The sequence below is a fragment of the Pipistrellus hanaki genome (genome assembly GCF_964339955.1).
Source record: "Pipistrellus hanaki genome assembly, chromosome: X".
Taxonomy (NCBI): Eukaryota; Metazoa; Chordata; class Mammalia; order Chiroptera; family Vespertilionidae; genus Pipistrellus; species Pipistrellus hanaki.
Genome location: NC_140524.1, coordinates 19836573 through 19862230, shown reverse-complemented (window position 1 = coordinate 19862230; position 25658 = coordinate 19836573). Strand labels below are relative to the sequence as shown.

Sequence of the window (25658 nt, the reverse complement as noted above, 5' to 3'; positions counted from 1 at the left end):
AAGGCTTTATTCAAAACTAATATCTTCAAAAACCCTCTGGACCAACTTACATTATGAAAAAAGTTAATTAACTTAATTTTTATATTCTTACCCTGAAAACACAAAGTTTCTTTCCTCTCTTGAGAAGAGAGGAAGAGTTATTTTACCTTAGACAAGGGGACACCTCATTCAGAAAACTTTCACCCAATTTTGTATGAGAAACTAAAATTTCCATGGGAAACAATTTGTAAATACTGATGAATACATAGCTTAGTTATATAGATTCTATATCAACTCAATAGTTTTTCGCCACAAAACTGTATTTGTTCTTTTGAAATATTAGTTCTTTGATTATGCAAGAAACTCATTGCTAGACAAGGAATCAATTTCCATGGTCTAGTAAGAGTGTACATGTTTATAGAGTTAGCAGAAAACTTGTTTTACTGGAAACACACATCATGTATTCCTTGAACGTAGTATATAAATATAACTCCAAAGAATGTTAGTTCTACAATCCTGAACTCAGGAGGCACCGTATATATAATTTGAATTCCCAGTGGTACAATATTTTTGGGGGGGGGGTTTCTGGTTACCTCACAGTTTCTTTTTATTTTTTAAAATTTATTATTATTATTATTATTATTATTATTATTATTTTACATATGTGTTCTTATTCGCCCATTATCTCCCAACCCCCATTCATGCCCCACCACCCAGTGGTCCAATATTTTTAGGCTATTAGAAAATATTGAGCAAGCTTAACCAAATTAAAAAAGACAAATAACAAAAGAATACTTTATTCTTGGCAAAGACTTAAACACTAGATGCATTATGGAAAAGAAAAATCAATAACATCTTTAACAAAGACTTACTACTAAAGAAATTACAGGCAATATGTGGTTCCTCATCACTCTATCTATCAAACAAACCCAATTCAAAGATTTATGCCAGCTATTTACAGGGGTGTGGGAAGTGGAGAGACATAATATGTTCTATACAATAACGTGGTGTTTAATGACGGAGATAGGTTATGAGAAATGTGTCATTAGGCCATTTCATCATCATGCGAACATCATAGAATCCACTTACACAAACCTAGATGGTATATATAACCTACTACACACACATGTTATGTATTATAGCCTATTCCTAGGCTGCAAACCTGTAAAGTGTGTTAATGTACAAAACAACCCGAGATCAAATCAAGCACAAGAGAACATGATGCAATTACGAGATGTGATAAACACAAGATATTTGAGGTTGCTGCTGGTATAACATGACATAGTATTTTATAGTAAACTTTTTAATAAGTAGAGTAACATGTAAAATGATAATAAAATGTATAGTAAATACATAAACCAGTAACATAGCTGTTTATTATGATTATCAAGTACTATGTACCATACATAATTATATGTGCTGTACTTTTATATGACTAGTAACTCAGTAGGTTTGTTTACACCAGTATGACCACAAACACATGAGTAACATGTTCTGCTATGATTCTAGGATGGCTACATCACTAGGCCATAGGAATTTTAATATAATCTTATGAGACTACCATCATATATGCATTACATTGTTGATGGAAATGTTATGCCGCACAGACTATTGAAATAAATAGGGCTACAAAGTCTAGATGTTAAAAGGAATGGGTGGGCAAAGGTATGTATAGTTGTGAGTATGCAAACTTGTATCCTTGTGTTATTATTTATTAATTATTGTATTATTTTCCATACAAAGAACTATAAACCTATTTTTGCCATACCTGTATATGAGAGGCTTTCATTAAATTAGTAACTCCTCACTGCATTCTGCTATACTGATGTATCCCTACTTTCTACAGGTCAGTTCTTCCTTGGCTTTTTGAGCACCACATTCTCCTGGTTTTTCTTTTTTCACTCCTGAGGAGTCCCTTCCCTATACCACCTTAAAATATTTTGTGCCTCAGGACTCACTTTTCTACCCACTCTTTCTCCTTAGGCTCTCATGGTTCCTCGATAGGCTGAAAAGTGTTAAATATCTGCCACCAGCCTATAACTCATTCCTCAGCAATTTGAAGGCTAGGCATGTAGTGTCTGACACATAGTAGTCAAAGTTACTTCATAAGTGTTAAATGAATAAGTGAATGAAATATAAAACTGGATTTATGGGACTTCAGTGGTAGTACTGCGGAAGGGAGCTAAGTTGTCCTAGAACAGTTGGAACCACCATGGTTAATCAACTGACCACAAATGTATGAATGAGCTCATACAAGATCAGTAATGCCCAGTCTAAATCAGTAGACCCTATAGACTATTGCTGCACAATATTTGGTTTTGTCAAAAATGCCCATGAAGATATTTGGTTCACGACAAAAGGTCCTTGATATTTAGTCCTGTCAAAAATATCCATGGATCAATTTGGTTCATAGTTCATTAGAAAAGACAAAAACATTTAACCTTGTTCAAATTGTATAAATGTTACTTTTTTGAAATTCATGAAGAATCTTGAATTTCACATTGATTATTTTCTTCCTCATCAAGATCAGCAGGTTTACTCTAAAGTCAACAACAATATATTGACTTGATTATTATTTGTTCTATCTGTGAACAATTTTAATAATGTGGATTTGATTCTTTTTTTGTAAGGTTGGTGGCTGTATTTGAGTGTGACCACCAAGAACCTGGATTACTTGTTTGTGGTTCTGCTGTTCATCTTTTCACACTTTAAGAACCTCTCAGCATAGAAAAAATGCCTTCATGGATGTTTTGCAACAGGACCAAATATCAAGAATCTTTTGGTATGTACCGAATGACTCTGAACATTTTGGACAGTACCAAATGTTTGCTAATCATAAACTATCTATAGCAGACCTATACCACCTATAGACTATGAGAAAAATGAATTTGTTCTCGGTGTGAGCCATTTTGTTTTAGGATGACTTAAAAGACAACAAATGCTAACTGATAGACTAGTTCAGACTTCTTTTCCTGCCAGTCTTTCTTCTTTGGTGTAAGGATGGTGCCTCTTGTAACTGCTGTGTCTAATAACCAGAATAATGGTTGGTTTGTACAAGTCAATGAATATCTATTGACAAATACATTAATTCTGTTAATGGTGATTAAAAGCACCATCAGTCACTTGCTGCCTAGAATTAGGGCAAATGGCCAGTTGAACTCAGTATATCAAAATTTGTTATTTGAAGAAGCTAATTGTAATGATAAATATTTATTGAGTATTTATTGTTGAAAGACTGTGCTATGCTTCTGGCATTTATTTAATAAAGCTCTATTCAGTAGGGATGAAATAAAGAATGTATGTTTAAATAGAGTTCTCATTTGGAATGGAGCTAGATCTCTTTTAAGACACCAGTCACTGCTCCTAAAGAAAAAGCTGCACTAGAATAAAACTCTCCTAAACTATTCTGATTTGCTTTGGAGATTTTTTCTTCCCACAGTAAATACTCTGGGTATATTGAATTAATTATCCTCTAAGTGAACAGTTAACTATGCATGATAATTAGAAATTTACTAAGTCAGTTCATGAATCTTCTAACATGGATCCAAAATACTATTTTCTCAGAGGAAAACAAAGTGATTACAGAGCAAAAATGGCTGAAGAAGGAACAAAAAAGAAAAAGTTACTGGTTGGAAGCAGTTCTAAATCCTACTTTTAAATATATATATATATATATATATATATATATATATATATATATATATATTGATTTTTTACAGAGAGGAAGGGAGAGAGAGAGTTAGAAACATCGATGAGATAGAAACATCGATCAGCTGCCTCTTGCACACTCCCTACTGGGGATGTGCCCGCAACCAAGGTGCATGCCCTTGACCGGAATTGAACCTGGGACCCTTGAGTCCACAGGCAGACGCTCTATCCACTGAGCCAAACTGGTTAGGGCTAAACCCTACTTTTTGAAATGTCCTTTGTTCTTTCCTTGTTGTGTGCAAAGTAGTAGATTTTGTACATAGGCTAAAGCAGGCCGTTAGAAAAATGTCCTCACTGTATCAATGGCCTGCATGAGCCCACATTATACTTGAGTGCTATAATTAGGCTTGTGTTGCTGTTGTGAAAGGGCATTAGTAGAGTGACCACGTGAGCTCTATTACTTCTCTGCATCTGTTTTTCCTCAATAAACTATTTTAACTAGTTATGTATGTGTGTTTGAATATATGTGTATGTTCACACTTTCTTTGTATGCCAATTAAATAATACATTTCATTTGTCCCAGTGTTTTGCATTTTACAAAGGGGCAACATCAACAGTGTCACTATGGGGGCAATGTAACATCTCTGGTAGAGCTATACTGAGACAGCTCCTGCCTCAACGAGGTCCTTAGTGGAGGGCCTACACATAATCAAGGGGAAGTCATACCAAGAGAGAGAAACAGAAGGAGCAAATAAAACCAATATGGACATATTTGTCCCTTTCATCTACTTGCATTTCAGAGAGACTACCCTAAAAGATTGTGCACAAGATTGCTCCACTCCCCAGTGGGCACAAACATTGAGAGCAAGAATGGAGCCTCTGAGTTCTCACTGAGGGGGACCAAATCTGGATGCTATTGAAATAGGCTTTCTCTATCTATGGGAACCCAACTCAGAAACATGGCACTCCTGGAACTCTTCCCTTATCTTTGGGAGACAATTCATGGCAAAACCAGTTAAGGCTATTTTAAGGTCTAGTGCACATGTGTCAAACACAAGGCCCGCGGGCCAAATCCATCCCGCCAGGCCTTGCAATGTGGCCCGCACCGCGCTGTCATCACTGCACTCCGCTGTCAGTTTATGACATTGTCAGTTTATGACTGTTCAGTAAACCATTCGGCCCGCGATTTAGGCTGGATTTTAGATTTTGGCCCCTTCTCTGATTGAGTTCGACACCCCTCGTCTAGTGGTTTCATGAGGAAAACTATGGGTATGAAGCCTTATTCCATTTAAAGGGGCACTTCGAGAAAAGAAAGAAAAAAAATAGGACCTGCACTTAGTAGATGTTCATGTAAGGAACAAAGGAGAATATGTGACAAATTACATGTTGCTTTGTTTAACCCTTTGCCTACTGCTTATGTCAACATTCAAACCAGGTTGTGGAGAAACAATAAAAAACAAAACAAAACACAAGAAAATGTACTGAGTTAAGTGTACTTTGCAGAGAGGTAAAGCTATCTCTCAACAGTGGTAGATAAGATGGTGCTGAGCTTTTTCTTTTATCTTGCTCTGAAGAGGGGAGTCATGGGTCAGGGTATAGGATAAACTGAAGCAACACAGTGTGGTAGAAGAGGTTACCTTGGGATATTTGGTTTCAAATCCCAATCAAATCACTTATTAGCTGTGTGACTTTGAACAAGTTATTTCACATCTCTACATTCCAGTTTCCCCATTGTGTCATTCAAGATTGATGACACCTACCTCATGGGTTGAGAAGATAAGCAAAAATAAACCTGAAGTGCCTGGCATATTAAAAGATGCAAACAAACAAACAAAGCACAAAACCCTGATAGTTAAGCATCCATCCAAAGCACAGTTACAGAGTAATACTGCACAGAATACATCACACAAATTCCTGAGACCTCCTTCTTCATACTTTTGGAGGGAAATAAACTATTTCATGCAATCTCATTGCTTGTGAAAACAACACAGAAGGCTATCTTGACAATGACCCAACCCAATTTGGCAGGACATTCTCCTCACATGTTTAAGTTAGTTCTCACTATGCAAAGGGACTTTTGTCATTCAGGGACTTTAGTCAGCAGATATTTTGTGAGACCAGGTTTTGAAGTAGAAGGTCAATTGGCCTGAGGTGATTATGAACAGGCCTGGAGCTAAATAAATGTATGCCAGCATAGTGAATAAATCCAATTCAGACACTGCAGATTATAAAGGATTTTGACCAAATTAAATTTGTCCTATAATCATATTAAAGTTAAAGCTGGCTGTTTCTCTTTTCACTGAAGAACAAGTCACCTTTTTAACCTATTGTGGGTGTTGTTTTTTTTGTTGTTGTTGTTTTTGTTTTTTCCTGACAGTAGGTATAAAGTCCCTCTATCTCTGTTTAATTAGTATGTGTCTCAATAAGATGACACTGGAATAACTGGCTCTCTATAGGTTAAGCCTTGTTATTACAGACTCTTGTAATTGAAAGACCATGGAATTTGGAGGGAGGCAAGCTGCATTTGAGTACTGGCTCCATTTCATAGTCACATGACCTGGAACAAGTTATTTCACTTCTCTGAGTCTGGGTTTCCTCATCAATAAAATGTAGAGAGAGAAAAAATATCTACCTACCTCCAAGGATTGTTGTGAGAATTAAGATAATGTTAGGTAAAATATTTGGCACGTACTAAATTCTGGATAATTGCCAATTATTGTTTGCATTATTTACCTCAAGCTAGAGAGTAGAGTTCCAACAAGTTATTAAAGATAATTCATTGCTAATATCCAGAATACCCATACCTATAGGTAACACCTAATTCTATGAAACTGGATGTGCTCAGAGATATTAATTTTTAAAATGTTTTTATTGATTTTTTTTTAGAGAGAGAGGAAGGGAGAGGGATAGAGAGACAGAAACATCAATGAGAAAGAAATATCATCAACCAGCTGCTTCCTGCACAACCCCTATTGGAGACTGAGCCCACAACCTGGGCATGTGCCCTGACAGGGAATTGAACCAGTGACTTCTTGGTTCTTGAATTGACACTCAACCATTGAGGCACACTGGCTGAGCTCAGAACAAGTCTTAACATTCCTATCAATGTTGTAACTTGATGGAGATGAGAAGAATGGACCAAGAGAATCAGCTTCTTAATAATTGGAGATGATGTTTCCTCATTTCTACCATTATAAGTGAAGGACATCCCCTGGCTTAAAGAAAGGCAGTTAGGCAAATGACCTGATTACATGTTTGTTTTTTAATCTAAGGACAGTTCTATTATATCCAAATTGAATTTAGCTATTCACTAACCATTCTACTCATTCTTTGTGTAATCACCTCCTTCAAGATAAGGGTGATTTCATTTACTTCACATAAGTGCTACACTCCTCCTAAGTATAGGCACACACAATTAGCAAGTACCTCCTGAGATCTTTTTGCTTATGACGGCTCCTTGTCATAAAAAACGTTGAGAATGGATTGTGGACACCGTTTTATTTATTTAAACCTAAGACATCTTTTCTGCATTAAAATTGCTTTTTGTTTGTTTTTATTTCTCAACCAAGGATATTTTCCCCACTTATTTTTAGAGAGTGGAAGAATGTGAAAAAGGGGAGGAGAGAGGAGAGGGAGAGAGAGAGAGAGACATGATTGGTTTTGCCTCTGGCACGTTCCCTGACTGGGGTGGGTAAACAACCTGCAACTCAGGTATGTGCCCTTGACTGGGTATGGAACCCATGGCACTTTGGTGCACGGGCTAGCACTCTAACAACTGAAAAATGCTGGCTAGGGCTTAAAATTGCTTTTGGACAACAATCTCACACAAAGGGCAAGAGTATATGGAAAAGTCATGGAGGCCAGAAAACAGTTTCAAATTGAGTCCTGTCATTTATGAGAAAGTGTTTTAACCTTTTTGTAACAGTGTGTGAAGTGTTAGAAGCATCTCCTACCTGACATTGTTTTTGTGATCATGCCTCTAAGGGGCTCTGCAGAGTGCTCTCATTGTATATAGAAGTAGCTCAGTGGAAATATGCTCTCTTTTTCTTCCTTTACGTAGATCTGGTCTTCTAACCAATGTACACTTGTTATTTCCAAACTGGACACTCTGTTCTGAGAATCTGGAGCTGTTCTGAGAATATATATCTTAAAATAGCTGGGGCTCATAAGTAGAAATATGCTAGCACATGGGTAGAAGTGGACATGTGATTTTGATGTGTTGGAGTGAGTGTGGATATTGGCTGTGAAGCAAGACAAGGGTAAGTGTTGATAAACTTCAGGATGTTATATCTCATTCCACACTTTCCTCAGGGCATTATTCAAGCTGCATATTCTTAGCATACTAAACAAATGCTGTAGCGTATAACATGAAAACCTGAATCAATGTAATTTGCAATGCTGGGAATGATTTACAATCATGGATAGCATTTAAAGTATCTGAATTATGTCAATGTCAGTTTTCACATCCATGCTGCTATATGAATTTTATGCTGCAGGAATTGGTTATGTTTATATAAGAGGACAATGCCTCAATCATGATATTCTGTAGTATAACTTGGGGATAAACAATCAAATTGTGAGCAGTTTGAGTCAACTTTTGCAATCTCATCCTAGGGCAGTAGCAATCAAATAAAGATATAAAAGTACTTTTATGGCATAGGAATACTTTCTTCTCCTCCACTGTCTTCTTTAAATACACTCAGACATGGTCCCTAGACACTCTTTCAACTACATTGCAAGCTGAGTCATAGTTTAAGGGCAGAACAAGTGTTGTAACAATTAATTGCAAGAAAGAATGTTGGTCAAAAGGTGGCAGATTACCACACTTTTATGGAGAAGTGTGATTTTTATTTTTTAAAAGCAAAGAGTGGCAAAAAGGCAAGGGGCTTCAAAGAGGAAGAGATCAACCAAGGGACTTGTGTGCATGCGTATGAGCCTAATCAATGGACACAGACAACAGGGGCGTGGAACATTAGTGGGAGGTGGGAGTAATGGGGAAATAAGGACACATATGTAAAGAAATTAAAAATTGTGCTCGCTTCGGCAACACATATGTACTAAAAAAATTAAAAATTAAAAAAATTAAAAAGGCTAAATTATCCTTTCTTCCAATAGTAATAATAGTAGGTGTGTGTGTGTGTGTGTGTGTGTGTGTGTGTGTGTGGTGGGAAGATGGATACCTTACAAGGCCACAAGTTCTAAAGGTCATATAAGTGCTGCCTGTCCAGCAATGCCCCTTAATCACAAGGCACCTCTTAAAGAAGGCCATGAAATCAGCATGATAAGAATTCTTAATTGACAGCTGACATCACACAACAGACTGTATGCCAAGATGATATTTTTCTAATGCAAGTATTCCTACCCTGTTAGCACTTTAGAATTACCTTGGAAGCTTTTTTTACTTTTTTTTTTTTTTAATAAACCCTGTTGAGCCTCTGCTACAAGAGATTTTGCAGGGTTTTGTTTGGAGAATTAGGTGAATTGGTTGGTTTTGGACTGATGGTGTGCTCAGGCATTAATATTATGAAAAAGATCCTCAACTGATTATGACATTTAGTCATGGTTGAGAATCATCTAAATATTCTAAAGCATTGTCATTCAAAGTATGGCCACAGACTTAGTGCTGACCTGTGAGCTGTTTCTAAGTACAATTTTATTCAGTTCAAATTACATTATTTTTCACAGAAAGATAGCAGTAATTTTTAAAATTGATTTTAAAGAGAAAATAAGAAGGGAGAGAGATAGGTTTCCTTCTGCACACACCCTCACTGGGGAACATGGAACCTGGGTTTGTTCCCTGACCAGGAACTGAGCCCCTCAACATTTGGTGTATGAGAGAATGCTCTAATCAACTGAGCCACTGGGTCAGGGCAATAGCAATATTTCATTGATGAAGAAGCAGTGCATTGATTTACATTCTGGCAAAGCTCCTATCTCATTGTGGACTGGTAACAAACAATTTCAGATACAGCACTCATCCATGAACCACACTTTAAAAAATATATATTTTATTGATTTTTTACAGAGAGGAAGAGAGGGGGATAGAGAGTTAGAAACATTGAAGAAAGAGAGAAACATCGATCAGCTGCCTCTTGCACATCCCCTACTGGGGAAGTGCCCAGAACCAAGTTACATGCCCTTGACTGGAATCAAACCTGGGACCTTCCAGTCCGCAAGCTGACGCTCTATCCACTGATCCAAACCAGTTTCGGCATGAACCAGACTTTGAGTAGCACTGCCCTAAAGATAGTAGGTGAGGGTTAGAGGGGAAAGGGAACTGCATTCATCTTCAAAACTGTGTTAATTGTCAAAGCCCAGCTTTGATCCAAATACATTGTTCAGTGGAGCCAGTATGGCATTTCCCAAAGCAAACTTGTCGGATGTTAACAAGTGTTTAGAATAAAATGGGTCCAATAGCTGGAAGTTTGTCACTGAAGTGCCCAAAGTAGGAGAGATTCCTAATCTGTAAGACTCCTCAAAACCTTAATATAGTCTTACACACTGTGATTCAGTAAGAGTGGTATGGAATTTGGGACACATGCATTTGACCAAAGAATATGTCTTTTTCACAAATACATGATCAGTGTTTCATGAAACATGATTTAGAAATTATTAGTTTGATAATTATTTAAGAACATGTGAAAGATAACAGAATTGATTTTTGCGTTGTATTCCTCCAGGCAAGTGAGTTATTGAAAACAAAAGGCAGTGATTTAAAACAAAAGGCAGAAATTTTTCTGGTGCCATTTTCATTACCCTTCAGTTGCATCTTCTTAACCAGGCTGACTTCTACACATTAGTGTTGGGCTTGGTTTGAGGAAACAGCTAAAAGTCACTCAGGCTCTGCCTTTTTGGACACGGAACATAGTCTACATGGGTCATACCAAATTGGGTCTGAAAGGCAGATTTCCTTCTAATTTATTTTTAATTTAAGTGATTTTATCAACTGGCTGTGAAGAGAAAACAAAAACATAACAGAAATCACTGAGCTACAAGACCCTCAAAAGCATCCTGGCAATGTACCCTGAAGTAACAGATTTGATGGGGCAGAATTCATACTGAGAGATAATTTTCAGATTTTTTCAAGTATTAGCACTTATATTTTGACATTAAAAAAAATCAGCCCTAACCAGTTTTGCTTGGTGGATAGAGCATCGGCTGCAGACTGAAGGGTCCCAGATTCAATTCTGGTCAAGGGTATGTACCTTGGTTGTGCGCACATCCCCAGTATAGGGTGTGCAGGAGGATGCTAATCAATGTTTCTCTCTCATTGATATTACTAACTCTCTATCCCTCTCCCTTTTTCTCTGTAAAATTTCAATAAAATATATTTTAAAAAATCAAAATCACCACCATAATTCTGTCAGCCATCCAAGTATCAGTATTGGCTTCACATAGGAAGAAATATCTGCTTCCAATATTAACCAAAGGAAATCTCAGTTATGAGGGTTGTAAAGAAGAGACAACTTCTTAGGGCAACTACCCCACCAACTCAACAGGGACATCTAGGATCAAGGGAGAAGGGAGACCTATTGCTTTAAAAAGTGAATCGTCAAAGTATTAATAGTTGTTAGTTTCTGCTGTAAAAGCCAGCCTAGAGTTGCAGTTGAGATGTATATCTATCTATCTATCTATCTATCTATCTATCTATCTATCTATCTAAAGCCTAAGCAACTGACCAGCCAGTAGCTATGATGATCAATGACCACCATGGGTCATTGATTTTCTCTTTGTCTTTTGCTCTTGGAATTTGAGAGAGAGAGAGAGAGAGAGAGAGAGAGAGAGAGAGAGAGAGAGAGAGAGAGAGAGAGAGAGAGAGAGAGAGAGAGAGAGAGAAGAGAGAGAGAAGAGAGAGAATAACAAATGCTGGCCTGAAATTGAATTATTGGCTGGTTAAATATACTTCTTTGATCAAATTATTAGTTTCCCAGGGAGTAGAAATATATCCCCAAAATATGACTTAATTTTGATTTTGCTACAATAAGGTGAGGAAATAGAAGAGAGAATGTGCTTCAGTGTCATTACTACTTTGCTATTGTTATTGGGACATTATAAGTTGTCTTCTAAGCAGTAGCTGAAATGCAACCAAGAGAAACACATTCAACCACTCTGTTGGGAAAGATGATGTTTACTCATTGCTAATCACCAAGCCCTTCAGATTTCTGGTTTTATTTTGATTTTGATATGGACCATATTTTGAAATCTTTTTTTTTTGTGTGTGTGTGTGTGACTCCATAATCATGCTGCCCTTTGCTTCAATGAGCAAATAAATTTTTCTGACACAATTTTCATTACCATTTAGGTCATAAATCAAAGTCAGTGAAACCCTAAGTATTATTTTTATTTATTTTTTTATTTTTAATAAATCTTTATTGTTCAGATTACTAGAGTTGTTCCTCTTTCTCCCCCCCACATAGCTCCTCTTCACCCAGTTCCCACCCCATCCCATGCCCTTATTCCCACCCCCAATGTCCTCATCCATAGGAGTACGATTTTTGTCCAATCTCTTCCTGCACCCTCCACACCACCTCCCCCCAAGAATTGTTAGTCCACTCCCTTTCTATGCCCCTAATTCTATTATATTCAACAGTTTATTCTGTTCATCAGATTTTTTATTCACTTGATTTTTAGATTCACTTGTTGATAGATATGTATTTGTTGTCACTTTGTTATTCATATTTTTATCTTTACTTTTTTCTTCTTCTTCCTCTTCTTAAAGAATACCCTTCAGAATTTCATATAATACTGGTTTTGTGGTGATGACCTCCTTTATGTTTTTCTTATCTGTGAAGCTCTTTATCTGACCTTCAATTCTAAGTGATAGCTTTGCTGGATAGAGTATTCATGGTTATAGGTTGTTGCTATTCAACACTTTGAATATTTCTTGCCACTCCCATCTGGCCTGCATTGTTTCTGTTGAGAAATCAGCTGACAGTCCTATGGGTACTCCTTATAGGTAACTGTTTTCATCTTGCTGCTTTTAAGATTTTCTCTTTGTCTTTTGCTCTTGGAATTTTAATTATGATGTGTCTTGGTGTGGTTCTCTTTGGATTCCTCTTGTTTGGGGTTCTCTGCACTTCCTGGACTTATAAGTCTATTTCTTTCACCAGGTGGGGGAAGTTTTCAGTCATTATTTCTTCAAATAGGTTTTCAATATCTTGCACTCTCTCTTTTTCAAGCACCCCCCATAATTCTGATATTGGTATGCTTGAAGTTGTCCCAGAGGCTCTTTACACTATCTTCACATTTTTGGATTCTTTTTCTTTTTGCTTTCTGGTTGGGTGTTTTCTGCTTTTTTTTATTTCAAATCTTTGACTTGATTCTTGTGATCCTCTAATCTGCTGTTGGGTCTCTGTATAATATTTTTATTTCAATCAGTGTATATTTAATTTCTAGTTGGTCCTTTTTTCATATCATCAAGGGCCTTGCTAAATTTATCAGCCTTTTCTAGGAAATTCTTGAAAAACATTATAATTGTGGTTTTGAACTCTATATCCAGTTGTTTGCTTTCCTCCATTTCTTTCACTTGTGACCTGTTTCTTTGTCTCCACATTTTGGCTGCTTCCCTGAGTTGATAGAGTAGCTTTGTGTGCTAGGTGTCCTATAGGGCCCAGTGGCTTGTCCTCCCCAGTTACCTGAGGTGGACACTATTACCTGAGGCCACCCAGAAGGAGCTACAGAGAGATCTGCGGATTCCTCCTTTTTGTTTCAGGTTTGAAAATGCCCAGATGAGGCCCAGCTGTTAAGCGATGCAGGCTGTGCTGCCAGGACTTAGGCCTTCTTTTGGAAGCTTTGGAGTTTTCTGACTCAGCTGCAGTTTATTAGGTTTTAGATTGTATAAGGACAGGCCATTCATATGCAAAAGCTGATGCGCAGCACTTGGGTGGGGTTGTAAATTGGGTGGGGCAGGGTTTCAGGGAATCACCAGGGTGGAGAAAACAGCAATAGCTACCAGTCAGCTGTCTCTGCAACCCGCACCCTCACACAGGAACAGTGATCACTGCAAGCACCTCTGAGAGAAAGCCACCTTTGCTTTCCTGTCCCCATATGCCAGACAGTCCAGTTTCTCCCCATTTGAGTCTGGGCCCCTAGAGTCTCCCTTGGAACTGGAGTTCAGAGTAATTGGGATCTTGTATCTCCCTCCCGATGGAAAACAACAGCACACCCTATTGCCATCCTATTTCAAGCACCTCCGCACCTTCTACCAGTTTCAATGCCTGTTTCTCTTTCCTTATAGTTATAAAACTTCCACTCAGCCAGCCTTCCCATGGTTCTGGATGACATCTAATTTGTTTTTTAGTTGTAGTTTTGATGTAGTTGTGTGAGGCAGCAAGAACATGTGTTTATCTATGTCACCATCTTTGTTCCTCTTAGATTATTTTTAAATTAATAGTTATTTTAAATTAATAGTTATTTTTTAATTAAAAGGTTGAGAATAAAGTATTTTATCTATTCAGAGTCACCCTAACATATGGCCTTATGTGCTCCTAATAAATTATAAATAGCCCCTTAATTTTTCAGATTTGGAAACTAGTTATATCTTTTCTGAAAGTCAAAACATTTTTCAGGTATCAAATATTAGAGGTTGCTTCATTGTACTGGACTGGCTATTCATTTAAATAGAATTAATTCAATTTTCTCAAAAGGTAAATTAGTACTAAAATTAAATAGACACATGACAAGAAAAGATAGTTGAAATATAAGGTAAAGATGAAAATAAAAATATTTTCCTCAGCATATTCCTTCATATTCTTCTACCTCCTTTCTTTCTTACCATTTAGATAAGATTTATATACATGTGATAAATTCTCTTTCTGGTATAAAGAAACCATGGCATTAATAAAATAATAGACATTGTGCTAAGTACAAACATGTCCCTTTAACATTTGGCACAGAAATTTGCTTTATTTTGGTTGAAAAGCTGATATACTTCATCACCAGTCTGGAGCACAAATGCTCTTCTACAACCAAAGTAACTATGGTTGGATGCCTCTTTGAATAAAAAAGGTTAAGGATGTCCTGAGGAAGATGGAGTGTGTGTGTGTGTGTGTGTGTGTGTGTGTGTGTGTCTTTTAAATCACATGAAAACAAGATTGTACAAAAGAAGCCAAAGGATTGATTAAAAGATGGTGACAAATCCCTGAGTTCTGTAATATTTTCCTATATTATGTTAACTCGTACAAATTTACTATTATAATCAGGATATTCAATCCAAAAGCAAATGCTAGGAATCCATGATTTAGTTTTCTCCATAGATTTTCAATAGTAATCACATGCAAGCATGTATATCATGGTGTGATTCTTTTGTACAATTTTTAAACATCAGTAAAAGCCCAATGACAGGTGTTTATTATTAGCAACTATGCTGCTAATAGATTGACTTTGAGAAGTTACTCTAATCATTGATTTCCTTTTGTCACACATGACAATGAAAGGAAAAAATAAATAAAAGAATACAGTTCTGATAATTATAGTTTCTCTTGCCAAATGGTTCCTGGAACAGTAAGGAAAAAGATTTTAGTAATGATTTCCACTCTCCATGTGGCTTTCTCATAACAAAGACAGCTGCTGGTTGGTACTAGGCCAAATTAGACTCTCAGATATTTGTATGTGCTTCTTCAGCCAAATTCCAGTACTCAGATAAGATTACATCATAAGTGATTTTTATGACAATAATCATAACAGTGAAAATCACAAGCATTTGGATCAGAATATATAAGTTATTTTAGAATTGGCTTCTCAGAAATAGAAGACTGTTTTTAGCAAAACATAATTTGGCCTTAGTGTATCCTGAAAAGCAAGATATATAACTCATTTTATGTAATGTTTTACATGAATTCTGAGGGTCCCCAAAAATGTCTTGAAAAAGACAGATGAGCCAAAACCGGTTTGGCTCAGTGGATAGAGCTTTGGCCTGTGGACTGAAAGGTCCCAGGTTCGATTCTGGTCAAGGGCATGTACTTTGGTTTTGGGCACATCTCCAGTAGGGGATGTGCAGGAGGCAGCAGATTGATGTTTCTCTCTCATCAATGTTTCTAACTCTCTATCCCTCTCCCTTCCACTCTGTAGAAAATCAATAAAATACATAAAAAATTAAAAAATAAAAAGACAGATGACTGTGAAAAGATTAAATAAGTTGTCTGTACTAAATCTCAGGTGGTCATAAACTATGGAAATTACCTGGCCCTTATAAAAAATATTACCAACCAGCCGAAGCCGGTTTGGCTCAGTGGTAGAGCGTCGGTCTGCGGACTGAAAGGTCCCAGGTTTGATTCTGGTCGAGGGCATGTACCTTGGTTGCGGGCACATCCCTGGTAGGGGGTGTGCAAGAGGCAGCTGGTCGATGTTTCTCTCTCATCGACGTTTCTAGCTCTCTATCTCTCTCCCTCTCTGTAAAAAATTAATAAAATATATTAAAAAAATATTACCAACCAAAATAAACATCAATATTTCATCTATAATAATGCAAAAGAAGTTGGTATATTTGTCAATTCAGTAAGAAGAAAATTAATTCCAGTCTTATCAAAGTACACACAAACCTCTTTTACCTAATTTAATTATTTCAAAGACATCCAAGTCAAAATAGTCCTTTCCTCCCAAATTTAAATATATTTTACATTTTTCATATGAGGGCTGTAGAAACATAACTTCTTTAGAAGAGGTCATGCTGATAGTTTGGCATGCACACAGCAAGCAATGGATAGATTCAACATCCTGTCCATTGCCTTCACTTGCAGTAAAATCGGTGGACATCTGATTTTACAAGGTCAATTAAGGTCTCATCCTTGGGCACAGAGACAGTGAAAGGAACTCTCTCTTTAAATGCTTAACATGAGAATAAAATGTGTCAAGGTATGGGGCATAGTTTAGAACTAAGATTATATTCACTTGTACTTGAAATTGTATCACAACCATTTATGCCAAGTATAATAAAGCATTATAGCAAATGTAAGAGAGAACTGAAGACTGTACCTTATAGTATTTAAAAACTAATCTTGCAAAAATCTTCCAGGTCACCAGAATGGCCATGGAACTCTTTGAAACTTACAGTTACTTCACTTCCTGGTAATGATGAGCTTTGGTACCGTACATGAAGTAAGCATGTTAATTTCTTAGCAACATTTCCTTATCTGACATCTCTTCCCCAGAAAATTTTCTTTTGCCCCCACCTAAGGTCTTCTGTGTCTTGATAATTTGTACAGAGATCAAGTGGTTTCATTAGCTTCTGTGCCTTTGTTTGAAGGGGTTACAGTAAAATTGTAAATGTCATCCTAGAAAACCTCAATACTATTTACAAATAACTCATAATGAGGAATACGGAGTTAGCTTCGCTATTCCAGTGGACTTGGCAGGAGAGCAAGACTAAGGAAAATCTTCAGTCAAAAAAAAGACTAAATGCCCATCATCAAAGTATTAAACGTGAAAGGATGGCAGCCACTCAACTTGTGGATGGAACAACAGACTAAAACTATCCAAAACTTATATAAGAGTTTAACTGCTACCTATTCTCAAAGTAATTTTTTGGATCTGAAAACATTACTAACAGTATTAGCAATACACTCAAGATAATATTTTGTAAATCAATAGATCCTGTCAAAATTATATGCAATAAGAAAAAGGATGGGGATTGAAATTTAGTTATTCAACTGTTCTCTATAGAATCTGAGTATTGTTAAAACAATTTGAAATTTCTAACCAATTGTTTGACTGAATTTAACCAGCTGCTTCTTAAATTACATTTTTTTTTTTAGTCAAGCCAAATTTTATTTTTCAGGCTGATGTTCTAACTGTTACATAATTATATAATAAGCAGTATATATCTATAATATAGATATTGTTTTGTACTTGCAAATATGCACACATAATTTTAGAGAAAAGAAAGCAGAACAAATTGAAATGCATTACATATAGTAAAGTAATTGTCACTGGTTAATTTTTTTGTTCCATTAGCACACAAATGCAAGTTAGTATTTTCTCTACTAAATCACCAAAAGATTTCTTTTACTCACTGTAAAGGATCTCCATTTACAGCTTCAGATAGGTAAGTGTTGACATGAGAACTCATACCCAAAGTGGATATAGCTTGTATAACAAAATATGGGCAAAATAAAATAGGCATATTCTATTGTTGAAATAAAAAAATGAGAAATATACACTTCTCATTTTCTGCCAATAAACATTTAAAATTCTATTTGGAAGGAAGGAGAAGGGGAGACTTTGAGATATAAAATTGTGCTTCCAAAACTATGGAATAGAGTTGATGTGGAATAATTTTCTTACACACGAAAATTTGAACATCACCATATGGATGGTAGTCTTTTCCAAGTAAAACAGACAGTTGTACTGAAGATACCCATAATGTTACAAAAGGGCAACTTGAAATGGGAATAAGGTTGCTTTTAAAAATTGGAGCACAACCGTTTATGCAAAAGTCTACACCGACTGCCATAGGACAAGTTAAATTAGTCACATCCAGTGTTATTCATTGGTAAACTGCTGCAATAGTATTTTATATGGATGGGGGTGTAGGATGGGGTGGCAGGCTGTTTTCCAAGAAGCATTTAATTAGCATCTATAGTACACATCTCAAATGTCATTTTGGAAATTGAAATATACACAGCTGGCAAAGAAAATTACCGCATTTTGTGATGTAAAAAATGTTCCTGTTTGACCTATGCAGAAAAGTGGGGGGGAAATACTCTTTCTGGGGAAACCAGGTACTTTAGAGATAGGTTTATAGCATGGATTGCAAGGAATACTGTGAACTCAGTTTAAAGAATATCAGGTAGAGTTTTCCAAACCTGTGGTTGAGCTGAAAAGAAAAACAAACTACTCATTGTTTCCTTGAGGCATGCATTTCAGGGCGTGCATTACATGGCAAGTCTGGGCCTGCTTCAGCAAACTAAGTAGATCACGAGCATTCTTCGAGCGCAATGCAAAAGCTTTATGGAGTGGAAGAGAGTATTATTTCATTTTTGAAGTGCCATTCCTCAGCCGACTGCTGCTTCAGGAATGCCAGGTGATGGAAACAGACTGGGTCAGACTTTGGCTCCAGGTGCAAGCAACTTTAGCAGCCAAACCGGGTCAGTGTATTGACACCAGCTGAAAACCTTTCAGCTATGAGAAGCAGGAGGACGCTGTGTGCTGTGCCAGAGATGACTGCATTATACAGTGTCCCATCTGAGACTGCATAACACATTCACCGACAAACCAGGAGGCCTCCTAATTATTTCGGGAGCCTAACAGCACACTAGAGGGCAATGCACAGTCAAAAAGAAAGAGAAAGAAAGAATAAGAGAAAACAAGCAAAACACGCGTCTGTCGCTCACAAACCTTCGGGCTCTGTGTTTTCTTTGTGGTGTACTTGCTTCAGCGGGCAGCAGAAGATTTCGTGACACTTAGCACGAAAGGGGGACTCTTTTTTCTTTAATTCCGCAGATTGGATGGAATCTTGCCGTAACATAATGTATTCCTGTGTGCCAGGAGGGGCGTCATCCAGAACTGTGGTCACCACATAACAAAATGAACTCAAGTTAGAGCTTCATGAAAGCAGCGAACGTCTTAAATCAAATCTACTCCCAGGAAAGACTAAAGAAACAACATTCCCCCAAAAAGTTCCAAAGAAAAGCATTTAATAGCTTGTCCATTTTATTTTTAGGGGCTTTGTTTAAAATACTAAACGGTTGGGAATAGCTTACTCAACTACAGAGACCTCTACTGCCAGTACAATGAAAAGGTAGGTAACAGTGTTAAACTATGCCTGGAGTGAAATAAAATATTTTAATACCATTAACTATATTGTATCTAAATAAACACCATGCAGAGCTCACATGTCTCGATTTGAGATACAGCATAAATATAGGGATGGGGAAAAGTTATTCATATGTAAACAATACCATAATAAATAAGAATAAACTCTTGTTTTGCATACCCACAAGTGTAAACCTACTTTTACCCACTCCTGAATTTACAGGTGACACTGGACATTGTCCACCAATTATCAGTTTACTTCTCTTTCCTTGCTCTTCTGCTGGCAAGAATACGACATCCATGCAGTATATACTGACTCTGACAGAAAATTTAAGGGTGCTGCTTTCACTCTTTTATTTCCAAAGAAAACTAGGGCCGTTGCAAATATTCCTCAGATATTGAAAACCCCTTAATGAAAATAAGAAATCCCAATTGAGAGCCTAGTAATCAACACTGGATCAAAGACCAACCTTGTTGAATTGTGGAAGAGCAGGGCCTGGTTCATTACTTTTGGCTGTAGAAATACACCAAGCCCCCCTCAGCCCACATTTTCTTTCTAGGCCCTTTGTCAATTTCCTAAGCATTATTATGAATTTCTAGTAATTTTCCCCTGCATGTACAGATGTCTGGTTTTACAGTGTCAATTGCAAAACATTCTTTAGCCTGATAACCAACCACCGAAGGAGGTGCACATTTGAACTGCATTTGTAGAAACAGGGAACTGACACAGGGACGAATTTTCTCTTTTTTTCACCCTTCCCAAAGAGGACATTCCATTTTGCCAGGAGTGAGTCAGTGCCTCCAAGAGCTGTGATTAGTGACTTACTGATTCATTCTATTCCCCCAAATGCATACACTAAATATGCATTTAAGAAGACTGGTACCATCAACAAACTTCTAATGGGGAGAATAATGCTGTGGTGTTTAGGGAATATAAACAGCTTGTGACTTAAATCAGATCGGAAGCTTCTGTGTTTAGTGTAACATTCCCAGCCTATTGGCTAGAATCTTAATGGGCTTTAAGAGTTTTCTTTCACGTTGGGGTAAAAATGATATAAAAACCAACATAACTTTCAAATTAGTATTATGAGTTTGGATTAAGTTTTAGATAGCTAGCCTGTATATGAAATTGTTGTCTTCCTTTGTAAGTCATTAAATTATGCAAGAAGCTGATGAATATTTTAGTCATTTTTCTTTTTATTTTCCTCTAGCATTCAGCAGCAGTAATAAAAAAAATTTCATATAGATACACCACTACAGCTTTTCTTGGCAGAGAGTCCCCTTCATCTACTAGGAATGTGATTATAACTTCTTAGAATTGCACTGAATGAACATCTTTGCTAGCAACAGCTGCTATTCATAAACACTTGCAACCATTTCCTGCCATGAGCAGATACTTATGATAATATAGACACTTATCAAATTCCAGCATCACAGCTGAAGAAAAATGCTGGTTGTACCATCCAAAATATTTAAAGAAAACTTCCCAAACTTGGAACATTTTTTTAAAAGAAAGGAACACCCATCTGAGAAATTCTATTTTCATGCACTGTATATAAGAATCATATTTTTAGATTAAAGAACAGTTAGAGAATGAAAAATAACTTTTTATAATACATAGGGAACTTGCTATTCAGAAGTACATGATAAACATATGTAAACTGTCTCCAATTTTTATTTTTCAATTCCAACAATGACATCACAAATTAGCATATCTGGAGATTAATAGCAGACTGAAGCTAATAGCCTTTGGCTGACTCTCCATCCATCAGCTTTTCCCAGCTGGTCATTAATTCCCAGAAAAAGGCCTCACAGTGCCATCATTATTATTTAATTAGATACAACTAGTTATCTGTAACATACAACAAAATTCAAGAGAGCAGGACATGCTGACTGATATAAGAACCAGCCCAAAAATTCATCATGATGAGGGAAACATGAAGGTCACAAAAGTGCAGGATAATTACTTTCCACAAAATGCTCTCTCTCCTGTTCTTTCTTCAAATTGAATTTAGCAAGTGCAAAAGGTGCCAAGATGAGAGCATTTAAGGAGCCATCTCAGTAATAACCATAGGCACAGAACATTTCTCTGCAAATCATGAACATCTGGAAGTTAATGGTTCAGGTTGGGTCTCAGGCTGTCTTTAATCTATGTCCTAAACATCAGTCAATTCAGGCAAAACAGAAGTTTGATGTCATATGACACAAGAGCCAGAAACATTTTGGACTTTCTAAACAGAAGTAACATTGTATAGGCAATATCTCACTCAGATCTATAAAATCTCTGAACTTGAGACTATTTTGTATGAAAAAAATTAAAACTATTATATCAAATCCATTTATTCCCAGGACTCCCTCAAGTAAGACAGTGGCTGTATATGCAATTGACAACAGCAGGAGTAACAAGGGACTTCCTACAGTACCCCAGCTCTAACGCAGGTAGGTACCTACTTCTAATTCCTTAAAAAAGGGATAAGGATGCAGTGCTTCCAAGGGGTATTAGCTCTAAAAAATGGAGAGTAAACCTGCAAAGAAGTCAGCCTATAAAAAGAGGAATTCTTTTTATTTCAATGACTTAGTCCAATAGTTTCTACCACTTCCCCCTTCTAGTGCATTCCCTTCTTGCACACAATCTCTGCTCATTGAAAACCACTCCTCCCTCTGTTCATTTCAACCATTTGTCCACATTTATTCAATTAATCTTGCTGTCCTTCCCAATGATAGGCTTATCCAATCTTGGAGGTAGACCGAGGACTCCAGTGATTAAGTAGACAATAGATTTACACAAAGCCTTCTTCAGTTTCAGAGGTTCACCTTAACTCTTCAAGGCAGGTAAGAGTACCTCATAATTGGTTTCTAAACTGTATGGCCCCATGCTTTGAGAAAGGCTGCTGAGCCTCATTACAACAACTTCCAAGGAGTAGGCTTTCGCCAGAAAATTGTGACCTTATAGCCAGTTCCCTTGACTTTGATCACACAGCCCATGATCACACAGCCCACCTACTCGGGATTCCAAAGTCCCAAAGAGTGGTAGAGAGTTGGAGGGGACAAGTGGACACATGCATATCCACACATCCACTGACACACAAACACGAAAGGGTGGCATACTCAGACAAGGAGGTGCTAAAAATAAGTGACTTTTGTTTGCAGGATAATAGTTATGACTAGAATTTGTGAAAGAACTACTTTCTAGTATAAAAGGTATACATACCATTGACTATCCGTTAGGTGGACAAGCCTGCACCTAGAACTGGTTTCCCAGTAGCAGCACTAGACTGGCATTAAAATCATCTCCATTCTCCTTCAGGCTTCTCAGCAATCACCAAGATCAAGATCAGAAATGGGAGACAGTCATGGTAAGGGAAGAGAGTTTAAGTCTAAGCCTGACGACTTGGCTTAAGCTACTCAGGTTCACAGAAATGTAGTACACCCATTTCAAATTAGACATAAATAAAGACCCAATCTATAGTAAAAAAAAGATCATTGATAAACCAAATAATTCCAATTTAATAGACCATTTAAATGTATATATGATACATAAAACAGCTATCCAAATATTTAGTAGAACTACAAACACTACAATGTACTCAGGGAGAGGAAGTAATTTTTATTGGAACAATTATTGGAAAAGCACATCCAAAATTCTAGTGTGTTTACCATCAAGTCTAAAGTAAAACTGCTTGGTACAAACATTGATATATTAAATAGGAATCAGGTTCTTCAGTAATTTTTAGCTTCAAAGATTATACCTGTACCCAATGAGTTTTTCTTTCTTCATTCAAAGACAAAAAAGCAAGTTTATAGGAAACTATTTAGACAATGCTACAAAAGCACTTGCTCCTCACCAGGACAGTATAATTTGCAAGGTATGCTGACTTCACGCTGGAAACAGTTAACAATTCATCAATTAGTTTGTGATGCTGGGTTTTGCTTTTAAATTTACTCATCACAAAGATCACTCAACATATTTAATGATATATGATTTTAAATCAAAGCAAATCTGAGATCACTAGAGCTATGGCAATCACATACAGCCATGGGATTCCCAAAGGAAGTTACTATTTACTACAATAAGCAAATAGTTAAAACCACCTATGAAACAGAAAGTATGACAAATACAAAAATCATCCAATGACCTGACATAATGAGAAAGTGAGAAGAAAACAGCGTAATTAGAGTGATACTCTTCCATGTCCCTGAAAACCTGTCATGCTGAAAAGTACATTCAAACATAGGATGAGTTAGCTCAAGACCTCCATTCTGCTTCACAGGTAACTATCCATCCACTTATCTGCTTTTGATATTCAAGCTTTACTGCCACCAGTGGACATTATCAAGATGGCAGGTTTAAATGTAAATTAGTAACAAGTAAACAAGTCACGGAATAAAACAGATCAATGCTAATGACCATTTCATTTAGCCAAATTAGAAATGACTTTTAAAAAAAATCTAGAAATGTGTTAAATTCTTATTTGTATTTCCCCCCATCTCCATTCAGTTCCCCAAGCACTATTAGATCTTTCTCCAAATTCTGTTTGTTCACACTGTTTTTGCTATTTTCATGGTAGAATAGGAAATTCAAACTCCATACTATAGCAGTCCCCCACTTCCTAAATTCCATTGTAGGACTCTCTTCTTGCTCATACTAGCTTTTAATTAATGTGTAGACTATACCAGGCTTTTTCTTCCCATAAAGCCTTGTATTTGCTGCTCACTGTGATTCCCCCTTTATTTCCATTTGGGCTCTACTTAAATGCCACTTCCTCAAATATATCTTTTCAGGCACCTTAAGTACATTTGCATTTGTCACCATCTAATTATTGTATGTATGTATGTAATATGTGTGCATCCATGCATGTATGTACTTGTCTCTTACCTGATTCTCCCCACAAAAATACAAGCTCTGTGAAATATAAACATTATTTGTCCCATTACCATTTAATATGTGGGTCCAGCACAATGCCTCACTCAAAATACACACTCAAAACTTATCATTAATCAAATAAAGGATGCCCTCCTTCCTGTTTATCTAACCTTCTGTCAAAGGTAAGGTAAAGAGCTCACTCTAACTCTTAATTTTCATATAATAGTTTATGAAATTTATCTTGTTTTGTCTTGGGACATCTTTTTGGCTATTAAAAAGTTAGACTGATAATTATTTTCATATATATCTCTTTTCTCTGCAACTTGAATGTAAGTTCCTGATAGATGAGAACCATATTTCTTTGAGTATTAATTTTGTTTTCCCAATGACCTACAATTCTTCACACCTGGTAGTTTCACAGGCATGAAATCAGTCCCTTCTAGGGCAAGCCATTTAGGGGGACTAAATGGGAAGAGTTTAGCACATTGCCTGACATCTGATGTGGAGGAAATGCTGTCCACAACAGAGATAAAACTGTTGGAAAATGCAGTCTGGTGGCTAGGAAACCAAAATCTCCACCCTGGGTTGCTGCTTACTTTCTGGTGTCCTTTGGAATGCCACGTCACATTTTTGATCCTCAATTTTCTCATTTCAAAAATTAAGTGATTGAACTAGGCCAGGATTTCTAAGCATTGCTAATTTATTTGGAGCTAGATACTTCCTTGTTTTAAAAGGCTGTTTTTGTTTGTTTGTTTGTTTGTTTGTTTGTTTGTTTTTGTGTGTGTTTTGTACTGCATGATTTTTTAATAGTATCCATGGTCCCTACCAATTTGTGACATCCAAGGGTATAAGATTTTGCCAAATATCCCCCACAGTGGGATGAGGGCAAAAGTGCCTTAGTTGAGAATCACTTGACTTGATGATGGGTATAACACACCTCATTCTCAAGCCCCTTTTAAAGAAGTAGTACTAATCCTGGAAGTGCCTTTGTGGCTCTCAAAGATGCTAAGCATTCACCGTAGCAGAGTGGTGCAGCAGAAGTGTGCCAGGGCCCATCAAATATGCTAAGCATTCTGCAAGAGCTCATCTAGTCAATTCAGGGGAGTTTCACCCCTGCAGCCCAGATCAGAAAGAGAAAAATGCACTAGTAAGCATGATAACCATCCAGGTCACAGAAAGCTTTTGACTGGCATCATGTAAAGTACTACTACTACACATCAGTGGGGTCTTTCCTCAGCCTACAACAAAGGCTTTTTCCAGTGAGCAATGACATTGAACAGCACCAATAGCAGTGCTAGACACTAGGTAAGTACCTCTAGGCATCTGCTATTCAGGTGGGGCCCAGCCAATCAGAGACTTGGCTCATGTGGTGATGACAAAAAAAGGAGAGGCTGGGAAATCCTCTGTGGCTTATTAA

At 36.9% G+C, this 25658-nt stretch overlaps 1 protein-coding gene across 10 annotated transcripts in view; it reads right to left on the bottom strand.

Moving 5' to 3' along the window:
• Window positions 1-25658, bottom strand: part of FGF13 (fibroblast growth factor 13) — a 521462-nt gene that overhangs the window by 196534 nt on the left and 299270 nt on the right. For 6 of the 10 annotated variants that reach the window (XM_084870237.1, XM_084870240.1, XM_084870239.1 and 3 more), the window contains one exon: window positions 18961-19128. The exons of the other annotated variants lie outside the window; for them this stretch is intronic. In XM_084870237.1, coding sequence (XP_084726363.1) covers window positions 18961-19128 — 168 coding nt within the window. The remainder of the gene's footprint in view (window positions 1-18960; window positions 19129-25658) is intronic. 10 annotated transcript variants of the gene reach the window in all.